Here is an 18,638-nt window from a genome sequence, read left to right as displayed (position 1 = left end):
TGCATATACAAATATTTGAAAATGTGAACATATATGAAATTTGATACTCAAATTGCACTAATAAATAAAGGCATATGATATAGGGACTCGGTGATAATTCTTTTTTTTTTTTTTTCTTTTTTATGGTGTTGGGGATTGAACCCAGGGCCTTGTGCATGCAAGACAAGCACCCTACCAACTGATTTACATCCCCAGCCCTCTAGGATAATTCTTTTGGTATAGATTCTATACCTTACCTTCATTTGTGTTTCTAATGGTGTCTGTGCCAAGAAAGGAGGCTGTCCCACCAACATTTCAAAAAGAATAACACCAACACTCCACCAATCACATAACTGTGTATATCCTAAAATAAGATACCAAAAACTTATAAACTTAAAAATGCTCAGAATTAATACAACACTAACATTGATCCACCAATTTACACTCTAAAATCAATATTTCACAATAAGGTTGAAAAATAAGGCATATGTTAGTATAAATTTTGGTTGTCTAAAGGCCTATTGAGATTATTTATTTTAAAATGCTTTACCTGTTCGCAGCAATACTTCAGGTGCAATATAATTGGGAGTCCCAACCAAAGAATGTGCTAGACATCGCTGGTGCTGGCGTGCAGCTCTCCGCTCTAATGGCTTTAATCTATCTCCACATCGACAATTTGAGGGATCACCCCATTCATTACTAAAGTCCATGCTATCTTGCCGAGGATGGTCTCCTGTACAGAAAAAAGAACAACAATAAATGAAAACAACAAAGACAAAAGTAAATCTAAAGTCTGTTTAATCTTCTGATACCATGATTTTGGGTTAACAACATGTATTAGGTGGTCTAATGAAATTGTTTGGGATTTGGAGCCATGTAGAGTTGATTCTGAATTCTACTTAATCTGCTTAATAGATGTGGGGCTTCAAACTTACTTCTTTCCTTTAAGCTATTGTAAGAAAAGATAAGAGTGAGGGCTGGCGTTGTGGCTCAGTGGTAGTGTGCTCGCCTAGCAGGCACAGGGCCCTAGATTCAATCCTCAGCACTACTAAAAACAAATAAAGGTATTGTGTCCAACTAGAACTAAAAAATAAGAATTAAAAAAAAAAAGATAGAATGATACTGAGTGACAATCTAAACTATAAAGTATGCCAAATCACTGATGGTGTTTATTATTGACTAGGGCCTGTTTTCTGAGACATGAATAGGAAAACTTTTACATTATGAAAAATGCAAGACTCACTAATTTACTTAAAGTTAAATGATAATAATATAAGTCATGAGTAGGTAGGATTAGGATGTTATTCGGGCCAGGAATGGTGGTACACGCCTGAAATCCCAGTGACTTCAGAGGCTGAGGCAGAAATTCTAGGCCAGCCTCAACAACTTAATGAGGCCTTAAGCAACTTAGTAAGACCCTGCCTTAAAATAAAAAATAATAGCTCAGTGGTAAAGCTCATGCGTTCAATATCTAGTGCGTACATATTTAAAAGTCAAGGCTATTCCTTTACTATTCTGGGCAAATTTTCAAATTAGATCTGTGATTCATTCAACAAATGACATTAATAAAAAATAAGGTTCTTCATTCGGGCATCTCACATTCTAATATGGGAAGAAACACAACAAATACACAAATTATAACAGATGACAAGGCTGAAGGTACAGCTCAGTGGTAGCACAGATATTTTACATGCATAAGACCCTAGGTTTGAGCCCAAGCACAACTAAAAAAAAAAAAAAAAAAAGGTGGTGTGGTGTTGGTGCATGCCGGTAGTTCCAACTACTCAGAAGGCGAAAGCAGGAGAATCACTTGAATCCAGAAGTTTAGGAATTTAAAGTCAGCCTGAGCAACATAGCAAGACATTGTGTCTTTTAATCCCAGCGACTCAGGAGGCTGAGACACAAGAATCACAAGTTTGCAACCAGCCTCAGCAATTTACTGAAAACTTGTCTCAAAATAAAAAGGGCTCAGTGATTAAGCACCCCTGGGTTAAATTCCCAGTACAATAAAAAAGGAAAAGAAAAAGCTGAATGTGTTGGCACATGTTTATAATCCCAGCTATATGGGAGGCTAAGGCAGGAGGACCATCAGTTTGAGGCTAGCCTGGACAGCTTACTAAGATCCAGTCTGGGCCTGGGGATGTAGTTCAGTGCCTAGCATATGCTAGACCCTTGGTTCAATCCCTAGTACTGTAAAAGAAAAAAAAAAAAAAGGCTGTTACAAATAAGTTGGGACATGGATCTACAGAGAAGTACATAGACATAGATTCAGGGTACATTTTAGTAGTGGCATACACAAGACCTGATGATGGATGGATGAATCAGATGTGAAAATATGGGAAAGAAAATGAAGGTTACCTCAGTGGGCATAGGTGGTGTATAATTTACTAAAATACTAAAATGGGGACTACTCAAAGGAAGCAGACATGAGTATGGCTATTAAGAGTCCCCTATTGCCAATATGACCTCTGAAAAGCCTACTGGAAATCCATGTGGAAACACCCAGTAAGTAACAGGATACAGAAATTGGTAATTTCAGAGAGACATCATTTCTGAAAAGAAAGAATTGGAAGTCATTGAATATATACAGTATTTAAAACTATGACGGCATGAAGTCACCTAGAATCATATCTGAAATTAATCTACCTATAATCATCATCTGGGAAGTTTGATTAAAGTATGCTTTCCATTTTCCAGTGAAAAATTTTATTCAAAAGACTGGAATAGAACTTAGGGATCATGTTTTTAAGAAGAACTCCAACTAATAATTAAGTTGAATCTGAGGAGACATAAAATTCCACCCATTTAATATTAACCTGCTTGTGTTCACAGAAGCACAGAAGGCTAATAACACCTCAGAGGATTGTTATGAACATTAAATTAGAATATATGTAAAGTACCTAGTACATAGTAAGTATTCAACAAATGTTAGATCAACTTACACTTCCATTAGCGCTTGAAGGAATCTTGGTGAGGCAGTGTGGTGTGGTAGAAATAACATGGGCCCTGTAATCAGACAAACCTGGGTTCAAAGCCTAGCCCTTACACTTAATTTGTGTCTGACCTTGAGCAAGTTACTTATCTAGCTAAGCTTTGTTTTTCTTCATCCTGCCTCATAGTGTCACAGGACTAAATAGAATCTACACATAAAAAGTATTTTGCATTAAATAAACTGTGTAACAGTTGCATAATGGAATCCTAAACAGCAGTGAAAATAAAAGTTACATGTAATAACATGGAGAAATCTCAAACAAATAAAAGAAACCAACACAGAAGAATACAATAAAATGATTACATTTAAATAAAGAGTAAGCAAAATGAAATAATATATTGTTTAAGGATATATACATATGTGATAAAAATTGGAGAAAAGGAAAAGATCTGATTATAAACTTTTTAAACAATGGTTATCTCTGGAGGACAGAAAGGGAAGTGATTATTTAAGGATTTGTAAAGTACTGATTGTTGGATATAAGGCTTCACTTTAAAACTATTTAAAAACACCATCTATTACTTCAAAATAAAAATTTTTAAACAGCTTAACTAAAAAAAAATATCAGTAGTATTTAATCAAATTTAACAATGTTTCATTTTCTAAGTCTATGCGCCTAAAGATTCATCCAAGTTTATCCAAAATTCAAGACTTGACCCAGGTCTTTTGGCTCCCATCCAGTGATGACCCCATCTTATATTTTACTGCATAAATAAATCACATTATTATAAATTAAATTTTTGAGTTTGCTTACCACTTTGATAGTACTTGGAATCATGTGTCCATCTGAAGCCAGTGCAAAGGCCGAAGTCAGTCAATTTAATATGACCATCACGATCAATCAAAATGTTATCAGGCTTAATATCCCTATGAATAAAACCCATTTTATGAACACTTTCGACTGCACAAGTAAGTTCTGCTATGTAGAACCGTGCCAGATTTTCTGGAAAGATGCCCATTCTAATTAAGAGGCTCATCATATCACCCCCGGGAATGTAATCCATCACAAAGTATAAATTGTCCTTATCTTGGAATGAATAATATAAGCGAACTACCCATTCATTGTCAGCTTCAGCCAGTATATCTCTCTCAGCTTTAACATGTGCGACTTGATTTCGAAGTAGAACATCTTTCTTTCGAAGAGTTTTTGTTGCATACAAAGCCTTAGTATCTACTTTTCTTGCTAGACACACTTCACCAAATGCTCCTATTCCTAGGGTCTTTATCTTCACAAACATAGACTTGTCCATTTTAGCCCTTTTAAGACGAATGTAGTTAGACTCTTTTTGGCAAAGCATCTTTCTCATTTGATCCTGGGCATCTTGAGATAATCCAACCTAGGTAAATAAGCTAGATGTTAAATGAGGAATTGTCATCTTCAATATTCAGTATTAGAAATAGCTTAGAAGAAATTCAGGCATATATGTAAAGGTTAAATGCACAATAATTTTTAATAAAGCATGTTAGACATCTAGAATGTATTTCAGAGAAAATTAAATGATCAAAAGTGTAGCTTAAGAGATAGTTAACAGAATGCATAAAGTAACTATGCAAATTCAGCTAAGGGAAACAAGAAAATGAGGATACCAACAGTCAGCTTTCTATTCTTCTCTAATAGAACACTCAAAGAATAGCTTTCCAATGTGCAATAAAACACATATTTGTCCACATGCACTCTCAACTGTCTCCATGCATATTCATCCCAAATGATAGGATTAGATTGCCTTCACTAAATGCTACTTTTTGTGGATGTCTAGGTCTTAAATATTCTTCTTCTCATTTTATCCTACATGAAAAAAAATTCTTGCATTCCAAGCTCATTTGTTCTAAAAATAAATAAATAAATAAATAAATAAAAGTGATGTATTACAAACAGAACAATGCTTTCTCTACCCTATCAATCATTTTCCTGTTCTCAAGAAGTAGGTACTAGTCATTGATACTCTTTTTTTACCTTTCTTAGAGCATCAGAGAAGGGGTAGGACTCAGCTCATTGCAACCACAAAATTAAGTGTCTCTATCCCATTTAAAAGGGACAAATTGTTTGGCTACAAAGTATCTTTTAGATATTTTGGAATATTTCAAAAAATAGTTGGTGTGACTCACAGAAATAGAAATAAAAAAAAACTTCTAAGTAGATATAAAATACCTGATTTAGAAGGGTTTCTTTTGGCTAATAAAGAACTAATTAATAAAGATCTAACTGAAGGGTCTAAATGGAAAAAGAATTCAACTAGAAAAGTAGGGCCTAATTTTAGAAATGTCAAGACTAATTAAAATATAGCAACCTCATGCTTCTGTTAGGATGCACATTTCCATGCAACATCTTCTAAGAAAAGAGTGGCATGCCAAACTTAGTAATATAGAACTGTTTCTCTTAAAATCTTACTTGCCTACACAGTAATGGAGGCTACAGAAGTCAGCAAAGCTTCCAACACCATAAAAGTTTAAATCAGCTATTAGTGAAAGTGAAGAGGAAAAAGGAAAAATGAACTAAGAAAATACATACAGACAGACTTTAGTAAGAAATTCTAAGAACTACAATATGGATAAAGTCATAGAAATAATCATGGTTTTACTCAAACACAATTTAGTTTATAATAAGAATAACAATGTTGTATATAAAATCTGATTCAGAATAATAATTTTTGAAGAATAACTTTATGAAGTATGTGAAGTTGTTAAATCACAAGTTTGAGCTTCTTGGATTTTTGACTGGTAATAAGATGAGAAATCAAATCTTCAAATTCTAAGCATATGATAAAAATGATGATGATGATCATGATACTATGTAGTATCTAGTAAAGAGATTTATGTAGAATCACAACACAAATCAAAATGATCAAAGTGTTTATATTCTGACTTATTATTATCAGCATATTTTTCTCAGAATACTATTAAAATGAAATTAGAAGAGGAAACTAATTGATGAGATATCTGATACTTTGACCCAGATATTTCTCACTGATTTTTGAATGTTGTAAGATAATGCACAAAATCTAGAAAATAACCCTTATTCCAATTTCTGTATAAAATGTTTATATATACCTAAACCAGTATATTATAAATTATATATTTTTAAAATTTACAAGAACTTTACTACAGGAAATTCTGAGTAAATCTTGAAATACTAAAATAAAATGCTATAATAAAAAATGCTTTAAAGTTCATTCACTTTAATGACTGATAATATATCTTGCTATAAGAAATAAGAAACATACTGGAAAAAAAATATTGTGTTTAAAATATTAAACACAATATTTTAAAATAAATATCCAGGAAACAGATGATTAAGTATAAAATAGTTATTTTAAAAAGTTTTACCCGCATCATTTCGTTCTCTAATTGTTTTTTACGATGCAGACGTTGCTGATGAGATTTGAGGACATTTTCTACATGCTGCTCCATAAAGAATTTAAATGCCTGAGGAGAATAACTCTGAATACGAGATTCTCTTCGCTCTTCATCTTTCTTGTTTTTCCTAACAGTGATAGGTGAAGTTGTAATCTGCTTCTTTTCTTTATCCCCACTATCAACATTTTCAAAATTTTTCTCACCCTCATCTTCATTGGATAAGCTAGGCTGATCCTCTTTACTAGATTTATTTACAGGTTCATATGGAGGAACAGATGGGTTTTGGTGTAGCAGATGTTTTGGATAAGGTGGTGGTGGACCTTGATAGTTTGGAGCTTCAGCAACAGGTGGCATAACAGCCATATTGGAAGTAGTACCCTCAGAAAAAGGGCTGGGTTGAACAGTCTGAATTGGTTGTGGTATCCAAGAAGGGTGGGTAGGTGCTAACGCAGTCTGTAGCTCTGGTTTTAATACACGCATACTTTTCACAGGCTGTTGAATGGGAGCTGGTGTGATCGCAGTGACTGTTGTAGCTGAAGGCTGAGAATTAGCAGAGTGACTTGTTCTATTTCCTAAGGGGTTATTAAACGAATTTGACCTCACTGGTATGTTAGGCTGCCATGTAGGAATCTCATGCCCGCTGCTTGGGGATGACTGGGCAGGAGCAGAAGATGACTGAGGCCAAGTTGTCTGCAGTCCAGGTATATTAATGTTATAAAGTTCCAGGTTATGACTGTTTCTGTTTGGCACTATCATAGACTGAGGAATATTTCCGTTTGGGTATGACGAAGGAGCAGCAGACCCCCCTGTTTGTAAAGCAGAAGGGCTTTGTCCATTAGCTGGGGTCAGAGGATAGGGTGGGGGTGGCTGCCGATTCACAGTGCCAGCAGGGACAACATTTTGGTGCATCATAAAGTCAGTCTGACCACCACCATTCTGAATTCCAGGTCTCCCTGGTGGAAAGTTAAATTTGTTAGAACTCTGCATGATGATTGGTTGTCTGCCCACAGGAACAGAACCAATACCTCTCTGTCCCTGGTTAGGAGGATTCATGGGGGAAGTGTTAAGAGGTGGTGGTGGATAGCCCTCCTGCCATGCCCCAGGTGGAACAGGAGAGATTCGGGAGATTACATATTCCATGTTCCCAGAATACCTCTTTGTTTGAGAGTTTGGTTCCCAAGATGGGGGAGGTGGAGTTGTACCTCGTGGAGGGGGAGTCTGGCCTCTTGGAGGTGGTGGAGGAGTAACACTCCTTATTTGAGGTGGTGGTGGGGGGTTCACTCTCTGTCCATTGCTAGGGTGAGCTTGAGCAAATGCTGTTATACCAGATCCAGATAAAGGTCTTCCTACATCTGTCTGTGAGTTGGGACTTTCAGAACGGTAGACCACACTTTCTCCCAGAGGTGGGCCATGTCTCTGAGGAACTAAAGATTCTTTAGAGCCTTTCCAGCTTTGTTTACGGTTAATTGATTGTTGCACACTCCCTATGATAATAAAAGAGAAAAAAAATCATATTTTTAACCTCTTGCTTCTGAAAACTTTAGCTTAAAATTCTGATATGACTAAATGATACTCGAGTCTCAAGAATTAAGAAATTGGGAGGCTGAGGCAGGAGGATCATAAATTTGAGGCTAGCCCCAGCAACTTAGCAAGACACAAATTAAGGAAAAAAAAAAAAAGATGGGTGGGCATAGTGATAAAGTACCTCTGGGTTCAATCTTCAGTATTAAAAAAGATAATTTTTATTAAGAAAATGAGAATAAGTTCAAAAGATCTATTTGTACAACATGGTGACATAGTTAATAACAAAGCATTGTATCCTTGAAATCTGCTGAAATTTGAAATGTTCTCACTACCAAAAAAAAATTATGTGAGGCACTGCATGTTAAATATCTTGATTTAGCCCCAAAAGAAAAATAATTATAAAATAATGAAGCTTGTTTATTTTTGACTAATATATTCTTATGGCTCAAAATTTATAAGGTACAATATGGAGTTGGGATTATGGCTCAGTTGGTAGAGTGCTTGCCTGGCATGTACAAGGGCCTGGTTAATCCCTAGGACCATCAAAAAAAAATAAAAATAAAAATAATAATACTCACTTTTGTCCCTTATCCCAGCAGTTTCCTTCACTAAAGGTAACTAATGTCATCATTAGCACATGAGAGGAAAGTAGTGTACTTTCTATGTAGTTTTGTGCCTGCATTTTTCTTTCATTTAAAAAATGGAGGTTCTATATCAGCATATAAAGTGTTTCCTCATTTAAAATAATGTTATGCTGGGCACAATGGTATACACCTATAATCCCAGGACTCAGGAGGCTGAGGCAGTAGGATCACGAGTTCAAACTCAGCCTCAGCAACTTAGAGGCCCTAAGCAGCTCAGCAAGACTCTGTCTCTAAATAAAATATAAAAAAGGGCTGGGGATATGGCTCAGTGGTTAAGTGCCCCTGGGCTCAATTCTTAGCACTAAATAAATAAATAAATAAATAGAATGTTATCATGTTTTTCCCACCTATTGTATAGAGTATCTTAATTTATTTGATCAGTGCCTTAACAGATGGGCATTTATATTGTTTCCAGTCTTGTGTGCCTTCCCCCACACACACAAAGCAATGAAAAATTTTGTGCAAATAGAATTTCTTTCTTTTTTTTTTTTTTTAAAGAGAGAGTGAGAGAGAGAGGGGGACAGAGAGAGAATTTTAACATTTATTTATTTTTTTTAGTTCTTGGCGGACACAACATCTTCGTTTGTATGTGGTGCTAAGGATGGAACCCGGGCCGCATGCATGGCTACCGTTTGAGCCATATCCCCAGGCCATAGAATTTCATATATATATACATATATATACGCACAGGTATCTGCAGATAAATTTCTAGAGACGAAACTACTGAGCCAAAGGGTATGTCCATTTGTAATTTTGATAGATACAGCTACTATTTTTTTTTTTTTTTTGGGGAGGGTTCTGGGGATTAACCCAGGGATGGTTTACCACTGAGCTACACATCCCCAGAACGTTTTATTTTTTTATTTTAAGACAAGGTCTTGCTAAGTTGCAGAGGCTACCTCGAATTTGCAATCCTCCTGCCACAGCCTGACTTGTTGGGAAAACAGGCATGCACCACCATAACTACTTTTAAGTAAATTTTAACATGGGTTTTAAAAGAAAAAGTAGGGGATAACCAGCTGAACATTTCATACAGTATAGTTTATAGTATCTGCTTTTGATGGAGTTTCTAAATAAATGAAATAAGAAAATGGACAATATATTTTAAAAAGCAGCATTTAAAATGAGACAGTCTGTCCTCTCAAAAATATATAATAAATTTTAAAGTAAATAAATAAATTTTAAAAACACTGTTGAGACTCAGAAAATGATACCCCAAAGATCTGACATGCTAAACTGGACAAAATGCCAGAACTAAGGTCTCCTTCACCCATTTCCCCATGGTCAGTGATTCACTTTCTCAGAAGCACTTATCTGACTATGGTAAGTTCCCTTCCCAGAAGGAAAGCAGTTGTTATGAAATCTCAATAACCAGGAAGGATTAACCACTGGAGAAGAGACTGAACTCAAATATCAAACCTAGAGCCCAGAGAAACTTTGTCCCAGGCCACTGTCTATTCTTGGACTCATTCATTTCTCCTAAAAGAAAACCCCACAAAGATTAATATTATCTTGAGAGAAAATAATGTAATAATGTGACCAAAAAACAGAACAAAATAATATATGTTCAGAATGTACAGTTTAGCACTTTGCTTTATCTAGGCTGTAGCAGCATTTTGGACTTCAGAGAAAGTTATCTCTCTGGGCAAGCCAGACAAGTCCTCCAGGCACAAGGCCCAGTCTCACTTTCCTCAGAGAGCCAGCTAAGGCTAATACCATATCACTCATCCATTTTTTATGAGTTAAAAAAATATTTTTTTAATTTAAAAAGAAAATGGGGGGTTGGGGCTACAGCTCAGTGGCAGAGCACTTGCCTAGCATGTTCAAGGCACTGGGTTCGATCCTCAGCACCACAAAAAATTAAATAAACAAATAAAGGAAGCATTAAGTTTGATTCTCAGCACTGCATATATATAAATTTAAAAATATAGTCCATTGACAACTAAGAATATATTGAAGGAAAAAAAAAAACCCCAAGATTGTACACTATATTGTATACTACCAGAGAAATGAAAAGCTGTGCTCTATTTGTGGGGCTGGGGATATAGTAGAGTGCTTGCCTTGCATGCACAAGGCTCTGGGTTCGGTCCCCAGCCCCCCTGCCCCGACAAGCTGTGCTCTATTTGTGTACAACAAACCAAAATACATTCTACTGTCATGTATAACTAATTAGAATTTTTTTAAAAAGGCGGGGGGGGGGGGCTCCTCTGGGAGGGTGACTTAAGAATTCATTGGATAATGATCCTGGGTTGGGAGCTTTGTATTTTCCAAGAACAAAAAAAACCCAGTCCAGTCACAGAGCATCAGATGAGGAGAAGAATGGTACTAGACGAAATATGACAGGTAATCAGACTATGGAGAAGAATTTGTAAGGAATTCAAAGTCAATGAAGGCAGAGTTAGAGTATCCTCTATAAAGGATTTAAACAGCAATCATCTATCTTATTATGGACTTGATTAATAAAACTTTGTTCATTGGAAATAGGTAGATTGATTCTACTATACATTCCTAATTAGTATCCTCAAATGACTCAGCATGACCAGGAAATTTTATTATTTCTTTGGTCTCCACTATTACCATCCTCAGTCTCCTGAAATTGTCTTCTTATTCCTCATTCATGACTTAAGCAAATGAATTGATTTTCTACTTCAGAGAAAGGAGAAGACATTAGAAAGTAACTCCCTTATCTTCCCTATGTAACACAGGCCTATCTAGGCCTATGAAAGCAGAATGATTTGCTCTTTGTAGCTGATCCCCCATCCTATGTTTTTGATCCTATCTCTCCTTGGCTTCTCAGGAACCTTAACTGATCCTTCTCCCTTGAATATTTAAATTCATCCTCTTAACTGAAGAGTATTCAGGATTTTGCTTTGTTTTGTTTTGTTTTAGTGGTGCTGGGGATTGAACCCAGCGCCTTGTGTATGCCAGGCAAGCACTCTACCAACTGAGCTATATGCCCAGCCCCTCCAGTTATCTTTTAAACATGTCTATGGGGTAGAGATAAAGAGTCTGTCTGGAAATTCTGTCTGCTCAAGTTTGTTGTGAACCTAAAATTGCTTTCAAAACTAAGATCTACTAAAAAAGAAAAAAAAAAAAGGAACATGTCAAAATAAATAAACAAATAAAGACAATTCTTTCTCCACTTCCATTCAGGCCTACCTCAAAATGTTTTCTAGAGCTGGTAGACAACTAATAGTAGTCCAACATCAGTTAAGTATAGAAGAATAAGAATTGAGGGGCTGGGGTTGTGGCTCAGTGGTAGAGCATTTGCCTAGCACGTGTGAGGCACTGGGTTCGTTTCTCAGCACCACATAGAAATAAATGAATAAAATAAAGGTCTATTAACTACTTAAAAAATATTTAAAAAAAAAAAAAAAAGAATAAGAATTGAACTTTTGTCAAACATGGGGCCCAAGCCTGTAATCCCAGTGATTTATGAGGCTGAGGCAGGAGGACCAAGAAAGTGTTCAAACCCAGCCTCAGCAACTTAGCGAGGCCCTAAGAAACTCATCGAGACCCTATCTCTAATAAAATATAAAAAAATGATTGGGGGGGCTGGGGCTGTAGCTCAGTAGTAGCACACTTACCTAGTATGTATAAGGCACTGGGTTCAATTCTCAGCACCACGTATAAATAAATAAGCATCTATCAACGATTAAAAAAATATTTTTAAAACGGGGGGGGGGTGTGGGGTGTGATGGGGATGTGGCTCTGTGGTTAAGAGCCCCTGAGTCCAATCCCTGGCACCAAAATAAATAAATAAATAAGTGATCGAACTTTTACAGAAATTTGATGGAGCAATCTGATGTCTATTAAGCCTTATAATAAAATATTTGGATTTATACTTTGTCATTTAAAATTTTAATTTTCCAATTCATTTTTATTGTATTTTATAAATTGATTAATTTATAATTAATTGGAAATTAAAGAAACCAAAGCTCTTCACCACAGATTATCTGCATCTTCTGATCTGTAGTCACACACTGTACCTCACCACAGATTATTTAGGAAGCACTACTCTTGCTGATGTCTTTCCTTATTCTCTTGTCACAGAAAAATTTCTCTAAGAGTTGCTATATATTGGCCAGGCATGGTGGTGCATGCCTGTAACTCAGGAGGTTGAGGCAGGAGGATCACGAGTTCAAAGACAGCCTTAGCAACTAAGTGAAGCCCTGTTGCTAAATAAAACCCAAAAAGGGCTGGAAATGAGGCTCAGTGGTTAAGTGCTTCTAGGTTCAAGCTCTTATACACCCTCCACAAAAAGTTGCTATATTTGTGTTCTTTTCTACCTCATATCATATTGATTCCTCAGCCCTCTTCAATCTGAATTATGTTCCTACTACTGGAGAAACAAGTTACCCTATAATTATGAATTATGACCTCTTCCAAAATCCATGTCGAAGCCCTAACCCCTCATTCCCCTTCAAATGGGACCACATATGATAATTAAGGTTAAATGATGTCACTAGGGTGGGCAATATGACCTCTGTTTCTATAAAAGAAAATCTGCACAAGTGTACTGGCACATGCCTGTGATCCCAGAGACTCTGGAGGCTGAGACAAAAGGATCACAAGTTTGAGGCTAACCTCAGCAACCTAGTGAGACCCTGTCTGAAAAGTAAGAACCAGGGGTTTAAGGTTGTGGCTCAGTAGTAAAGCACTTGTTTAACATGTGTGAGGCACTGGCTTTGATTCTCAGCACCGCATGTAAATAAATAAAATAAAGATCCATTGACAACTAAAAAATTTAAAAAGATAATAATAAAAAGTAAAAACTGGATGGAAGATGTGGCTTGATGGGTTCAATTACATACACACACATACATATACACACTTAAATAACAAATAAATTTATGCATGGTATTTTAAGTGAATAAAGTAGGATTCAGTAAGAGGCCCTTCCCTTTTGCCTCAGCCACAAGAATCAAAAATACCTGTGTATTATAGATTTACTCAGATTTCCCTTGAGAAAAGACTGGGAGCAACACATCAAAATGTGGAGTTACTAACAGTAATTAGTAATTACTACAGTAATTACTAATTACTGTTAGTAATTCTTATCCAAATATTCTATAATGAATACATTTTACTTTTTTATAGTACGAAAAAATATTTAAAAAAACTTGTATAATGTTATATTGGGAGGAAATGATTCATTTAGATTATGATACAACCAGTCAAGTAGTTTGCAGATTAGACTGCTGCTTATTAGAATTACCCTTTAATTTTTAAACATGAAAGTTTCACCCTCAAAGTAATTCTGGCATAACACTATAACTTTATAGTGTTAAAATTTCAGACTTTCATTTATTGGGCTGCTTTTAAAAATGTCTAAGACCAAAGACTTGACATACTTAAGTGTTTAAAAACTGTACCATAAAAGAGACTAGAAAAAAGGTTTGATGAATCACCTGGTTTCATGTTGGCATTAATAGGTCTAGCAGCTGCTGCAGCCATCTGCTCCCGCCGAGGATCTTGGTAACTCATTTTACTAATGAATTCAATCGCTGCTTCTATACTTCTGTTATTAGTTTTCTGAAGAGCTTGTATAACCATATCCTGATATAAAGTTTAAAAACAAAAAAGAAAAAAACTTTAAATCTTATAATTAATAAAAGAGAAAGAACACTGAGTTCTACCAGGGAAATTCCTAATTATAAATGACAAAGCCCCAGTTCTTAATATCAATATTCTATTTGCAACTATTAAAAACAAACAAACAAAAAAACTTGGCATTGTGCACATTAGGCACACACTGTGCCACTGAACTAAATCCCAAACTCCCCAAAACCCCAATCTCAAATTACTAAAGTTAAACAAAGAAAAACTTTAAAACGTTTCTTGAATATTTTCAGCTTTATATAACGTGTTACTGTTTCCTTCTAGGATTAACTTCTTCAGGGTACAATTATAACGCAATTTTGACTATTTTTCATTCTTATATAAACAGAGACTACCAGAATTTTTTTTTTTTAAAGCATCAATCAAAGTACTGGAAAAGACATTTTGTATCATTAAATATTTTATCAAGCAACTTTGCCACTATGTATACTAATAAAAGAACTACAAAGTTCTGGTTTTTATCCTCTTAAGAGGTTACATTTTCAGGAAATTATATTTGTAGGGGCAAAAAAAAAATAGGAAAAATGGTAAAGAAAATACTAAACTAAATATAATAATTATGTGATGAAGATTTTAAGAAGTTAGATAGTAAAGGGGGTGACTTATAGTGGGGCAAGGAGGGAGAGCATGGGAGGATTAGATTAATTCTAGATAGGGAAGAGGGGTGAGAGGGAAGGGGAGGGGGAAGGGGATTAGCAAGGATGGTGGAATGTGATGGTCATCATTATACAAAGTACATATATGAAAACTTGAATTGGGTATCAACATAACCTTATATACAAACATACCTTATATACAGAGATATGAAAAATTGTGGTATATATGTATATTAAAAATTATAATGCAAAAAAATGTTCATATATAACGGCATAAATTGACGTGAACATAACTTTATGTAGAGATACGAAAAATTGTGCTCTATATGTGTAATAAAGATTGTAATGCAAAAAAGAAGAAGTTAGATAGTGTGATGCAACAAACAGGATTTGGAATTAGACTGATCTGAGGTTGAATTCTAGCAACTCAACATTACTGTGTGAATTCTGGTAAGTTAACATTTCAGAATCTGTTTCTTCAACTATAAGAAGTTACAGGGTTGATGTGAGGAGTAAATAAGAAAATGCATAAAGCTCTTAAGTGCAGTGCCTAGAGCTCAAATGCTAGTTGTCTTCCTTTATTACTTATCCTTTATGTTAAATGTAAACCCAAATTATACACTAACATAAAGAAAATATGATGACATGCAGTTTTCAAGAGGGAGGCAACAACATATTTGTTCTGGAGGATTTAATATTTTCAAATGATATCTAAAAAATAGGAAATGGCTTAGAAAGACTAATGGGTGAACAGGCTGCCAACAGATGTTAACATCTTATGTAAAATGACTGGAAGATGAATGTGAGACCAAACAAAGAAGGATCTGGTAGAAACCTACTGACTATTTAAGATCCATTCTCCCTTTCTTGAGAAGGTTACGCTTCTTGTTTCTGGAATAATTTTGCTATCTCTCATTCAGGTACTGGTCCTTGCATCCTGTTTCCTAGGGAGCTAATACAATACCTGCACTAGAGAATGCTGCCACTAAGAAGTAAAAGTTGACACTAATAAAAAGTCCCTGGCTCTGATCTTTAACAGTCTAAGCCAACGACAGCTATTTAAAGTGAATTGTTATCTTGTTTAAAGAGTTGTTTTGATTTTTTTTTTCATTTTTAAACTAACAAAGAATTTTAATATTTAAATGTACAATGATGGTGGAGAGTTTTTGTTTTATTTACTATTTGAACTCAAATTGTTCTCTCTGTAATTTATTTTTTTATTAAATTAATTTTTATTGTTGGTTGTTCAAAACATTACATCACACTTTGATTCAAGTGGGTTATGAACTCCCATTTTTACTCCGTTTACAGATTGCAGAATCACATTGGTTACACATCCACCCTGATTTACATATTGCCAAACTAGTGTCTGTTGTATTCTGCTGCCTTTCCTATCCTCTACTATCCCCGCTCCCCTCCCCTCCCCTCCCCTCTTCTCTCTCTACCCAATCTACTGTAACTCATTTCTCCCCCTTGATTTTTGTTAAAAGTGACCAAACTCAATCCCTAACTGAAACAAAAGTACAATATGGTCACATTTAATGCCAATTAGATTTTGCAAATTTGTAATGAGATACAAAGAAACTAATAAGTCTCATTTTGTATGCAAATCTGAAAGAATACAAATCACCTAAAATTAGAATTCCTGAGGGAGTGCTTAATTTTAAAACTGGTTAAACCAAGCGTACTATAAATATGCTATTATCTATCACATGGCAATGCCACCTTCACTGGCAAGAAAATTGGCACCCATTGTCCTTTTTCAATATGTGGAAATCATATTCTTCTTAATTGCACTGGAATTTCTGCCTATATTTTTTATTAAGCTGGCAATTATTTAGTTATGTATTTTAGTATTAGGGATTTAACTCAGGAGCACTCTACCACTGAGATACATCCCAGCCCTTTTAATCTTTTTTAAATTTTGAGACAGGTTTTCACTAAGTTGCAGAGGCTGAACTTATAATCCTCATGCCTCAGCCTCCAAGCTGCTTGAATTGCAGGCATGCATGGCTTTTTTATCTTAATATTTATTGTTATGTTTTCAACTATTTTTTCCTTCTGTAACATCAACCAAGGTTCACTGAGTAGGGGTGTAGTGCCACTATAAGAGTATCCTCAACTCAATAATTCTGGAATAAAACTCTTATGTGACAGGAAAACATTAGTGTGACATAATTATGCCTGGTTTTCATGTTTATAACCCAAAATAAAATCCAGTAGACAGTGTGATGGCACATAACTATAATAATCCCAGTGACTTGGGAGACTGAGGATGATTTCAAGTGTGAGGCTAGTGTGAGCAATTTAGCAAGACTCTGCCTCAAAATAAAATAAAAAGGAGCTGGGATGTAGCTAAATTGTAAAATCCCTTGGTTCAACCCCTAATACCATGACCCCAAAAGAAAAACCAAAAAACTCCAGTGACTGTATATTGTGTGCATGCATCAATCCTATCAATCCTGTTTAACATTTATTCCCATAAGGAAATTAATCTTGAAATATTTGAGCTTTCAATTCTTAAGAGTTACCAGAAACACATTCTCAAAAAGAAGAAGGAAAAAAAAGAACCTGCCTTGAACTTGTCATAGTTAATAAAATAGAAACTGGCTAAGAATTTTGAAGTATTAAGTTAGGCTTTGAACAGTATAAATTCTACAATATAATGGGAAGTTACCAGAATAAGCAATTCAAGAAATTAGCAGAACAGACTGCTTTATCTTAAAAAAAAAAAAAAAAATCACAATACCTTTATTTTCACATTCTATAATACAAAGCAATTATTTTTTAATATTTTTAGTTACAGATGGACACAATACCTTCATTTTATTTACTTTTCATGTGGTGCTGAGGATTGAACCCAGTGCCTCACACATGCTAGGCAAAGGCTCTATCACTGAGCCACAACCCCAGTCAATGGGACATTAGGGCTGGAGATGTAGCTCAGTGGTAGAATGCTTACCTAGCAAGTGGAAGGTCCTAGGCAATCACCAGTACTGCAGAGGAAGAAAAAGAGAGAGAATAGGACATTGAACAATGCCTTGTATTTCTTAAAAGTATCTACATTAGAAAGGACTTTTAAGTCTTTTAAAGATTTGGTCCATGTATGGTATGACTTACTACCTAGCTGATGGGTTCACACAGCTATATGATGATTTATCTGATCTAACACATTGTCACTTAAGGGCTTTCATAGCTATATGATTTGATAAACTCTGTTTATCAATATATATGATAGGAAAGAATAAGATCAATGATTCTCTTTATTCTTTTCCCTTGGCTAAATAAGAAGAAAGTACTCTGGAGAACTGCCAGAAAAACATTATCCTAGTTACTTTCCTCTTCCTATCTCTATTTTCTGGTACAAATCTAACACTTTTATTTGTTTATTGAAATTTATTTATTTATTTATTTTATTTGGTGCTGAGGATTGAACCCAGGGCCTCACATGTGCAAGACAAGCACTCTACCACTGAGCTACAATCCCAGCTCCCAGATATAGTATTTTTAAAATACCCAAGTACAAATCCCAGCAGCTCATGAGGCTGAGGCAGGAGAATCGCAAGTCCAAAGCCAGCCTAAGCAACTCTGTGAGACTCTGTCTCTAAATAAAAAATAGGACTGGATATGTGGCTCAGTGGTTGAGTGTCTCTGAGTTTAATCCCTGTAACTCACCACCCCCACCAAATACCCAAGTACAAAATTGATAGAAAATGATTAGTTAAATATTAAATAAAATGAGCCAGAAAAATAAATCCCTTTTCCATCTAGTATAATTATAAATATCCCTTTTTATATTTAGGTTCTCATTTTAAAAATTAGTCATACACCACATTTAATATTTATGTTCATAAATATGACACACAGATGGTCTCTTTAGGTATAGGTGTATAGCAGCCACACCATCTAAGATTGTGTAAATATACT

General features: G+C 35.2%; 1 protein-coding gene across 7 annotated transcripts in view; it reads right to left on the bottom strand.

Moving 5' to 3' along the window:
- The window catches only part of Lats1 (large tumor suppressor kinase 1), a 31,486-nt gene that overhangs the window by 11,119 nt on the left and 1,729 nt on the right, over positions 1 to 18,638 (bottom strand). For 2 of the 7 annotated variants that reach the window (XR_005733029.2, XM_005321361.5), the window contains exons 2-6: positions 13,905 to 14,052; positions 6,296 to 7,809; positions 3,726 to 4,308; positions 530 to 712; positions 237 to 343 (exon numbers count right to left, since the gene is read on the bottom strand). Coding sequence is in view for 5 of the 7 variants with exons in the window: in XM_005321361.5 (XP_005321418.2) it covers positions 237 to 343; positions 530 to 712; positions 3,726 to 4,308; positions 6,296 to 7,809; positions 13,905 to 14,052 (2,535 nt within the window). In the remaining 2 variants the exon portion in view is untranslated. Of the gene's footprint in view, positions 1 to 236; positions 344 to 529; positions 713 to 796; positions 2,532 to 2,921; positions 2,986 to 3,725; positions 4,309 to 6,295; positions 7,810 to 13,904; positions 14,053 to 18,638 lie in introns of those variants that run through there. The other 5 variants (XR_013424784.1, XM_040283446.2, XM_040283445.2 and 2 more) reach the window with 5 other exon arrangements.

Source organism: Ictidomys tridecemlineatus, chromosome 8 (genome assembly GCF_052094955.1).
Source record: "Ictidomys tridecemlineatus isolate mIctTri1 chromosome 8, mIctTri1.hap1, whole genome shotgun sequence".
In the NCBI taxonomy this organism is placed as follows: Eukaryota; Metazoa; Chordata; class Mammalia; order Rodentia; family Sciuridae; genus Ictidomys; species Ictidomys tridecemlineatus.
This window is presented reverse-complemented; position numbering and strand designations above follow the sequence as displayed.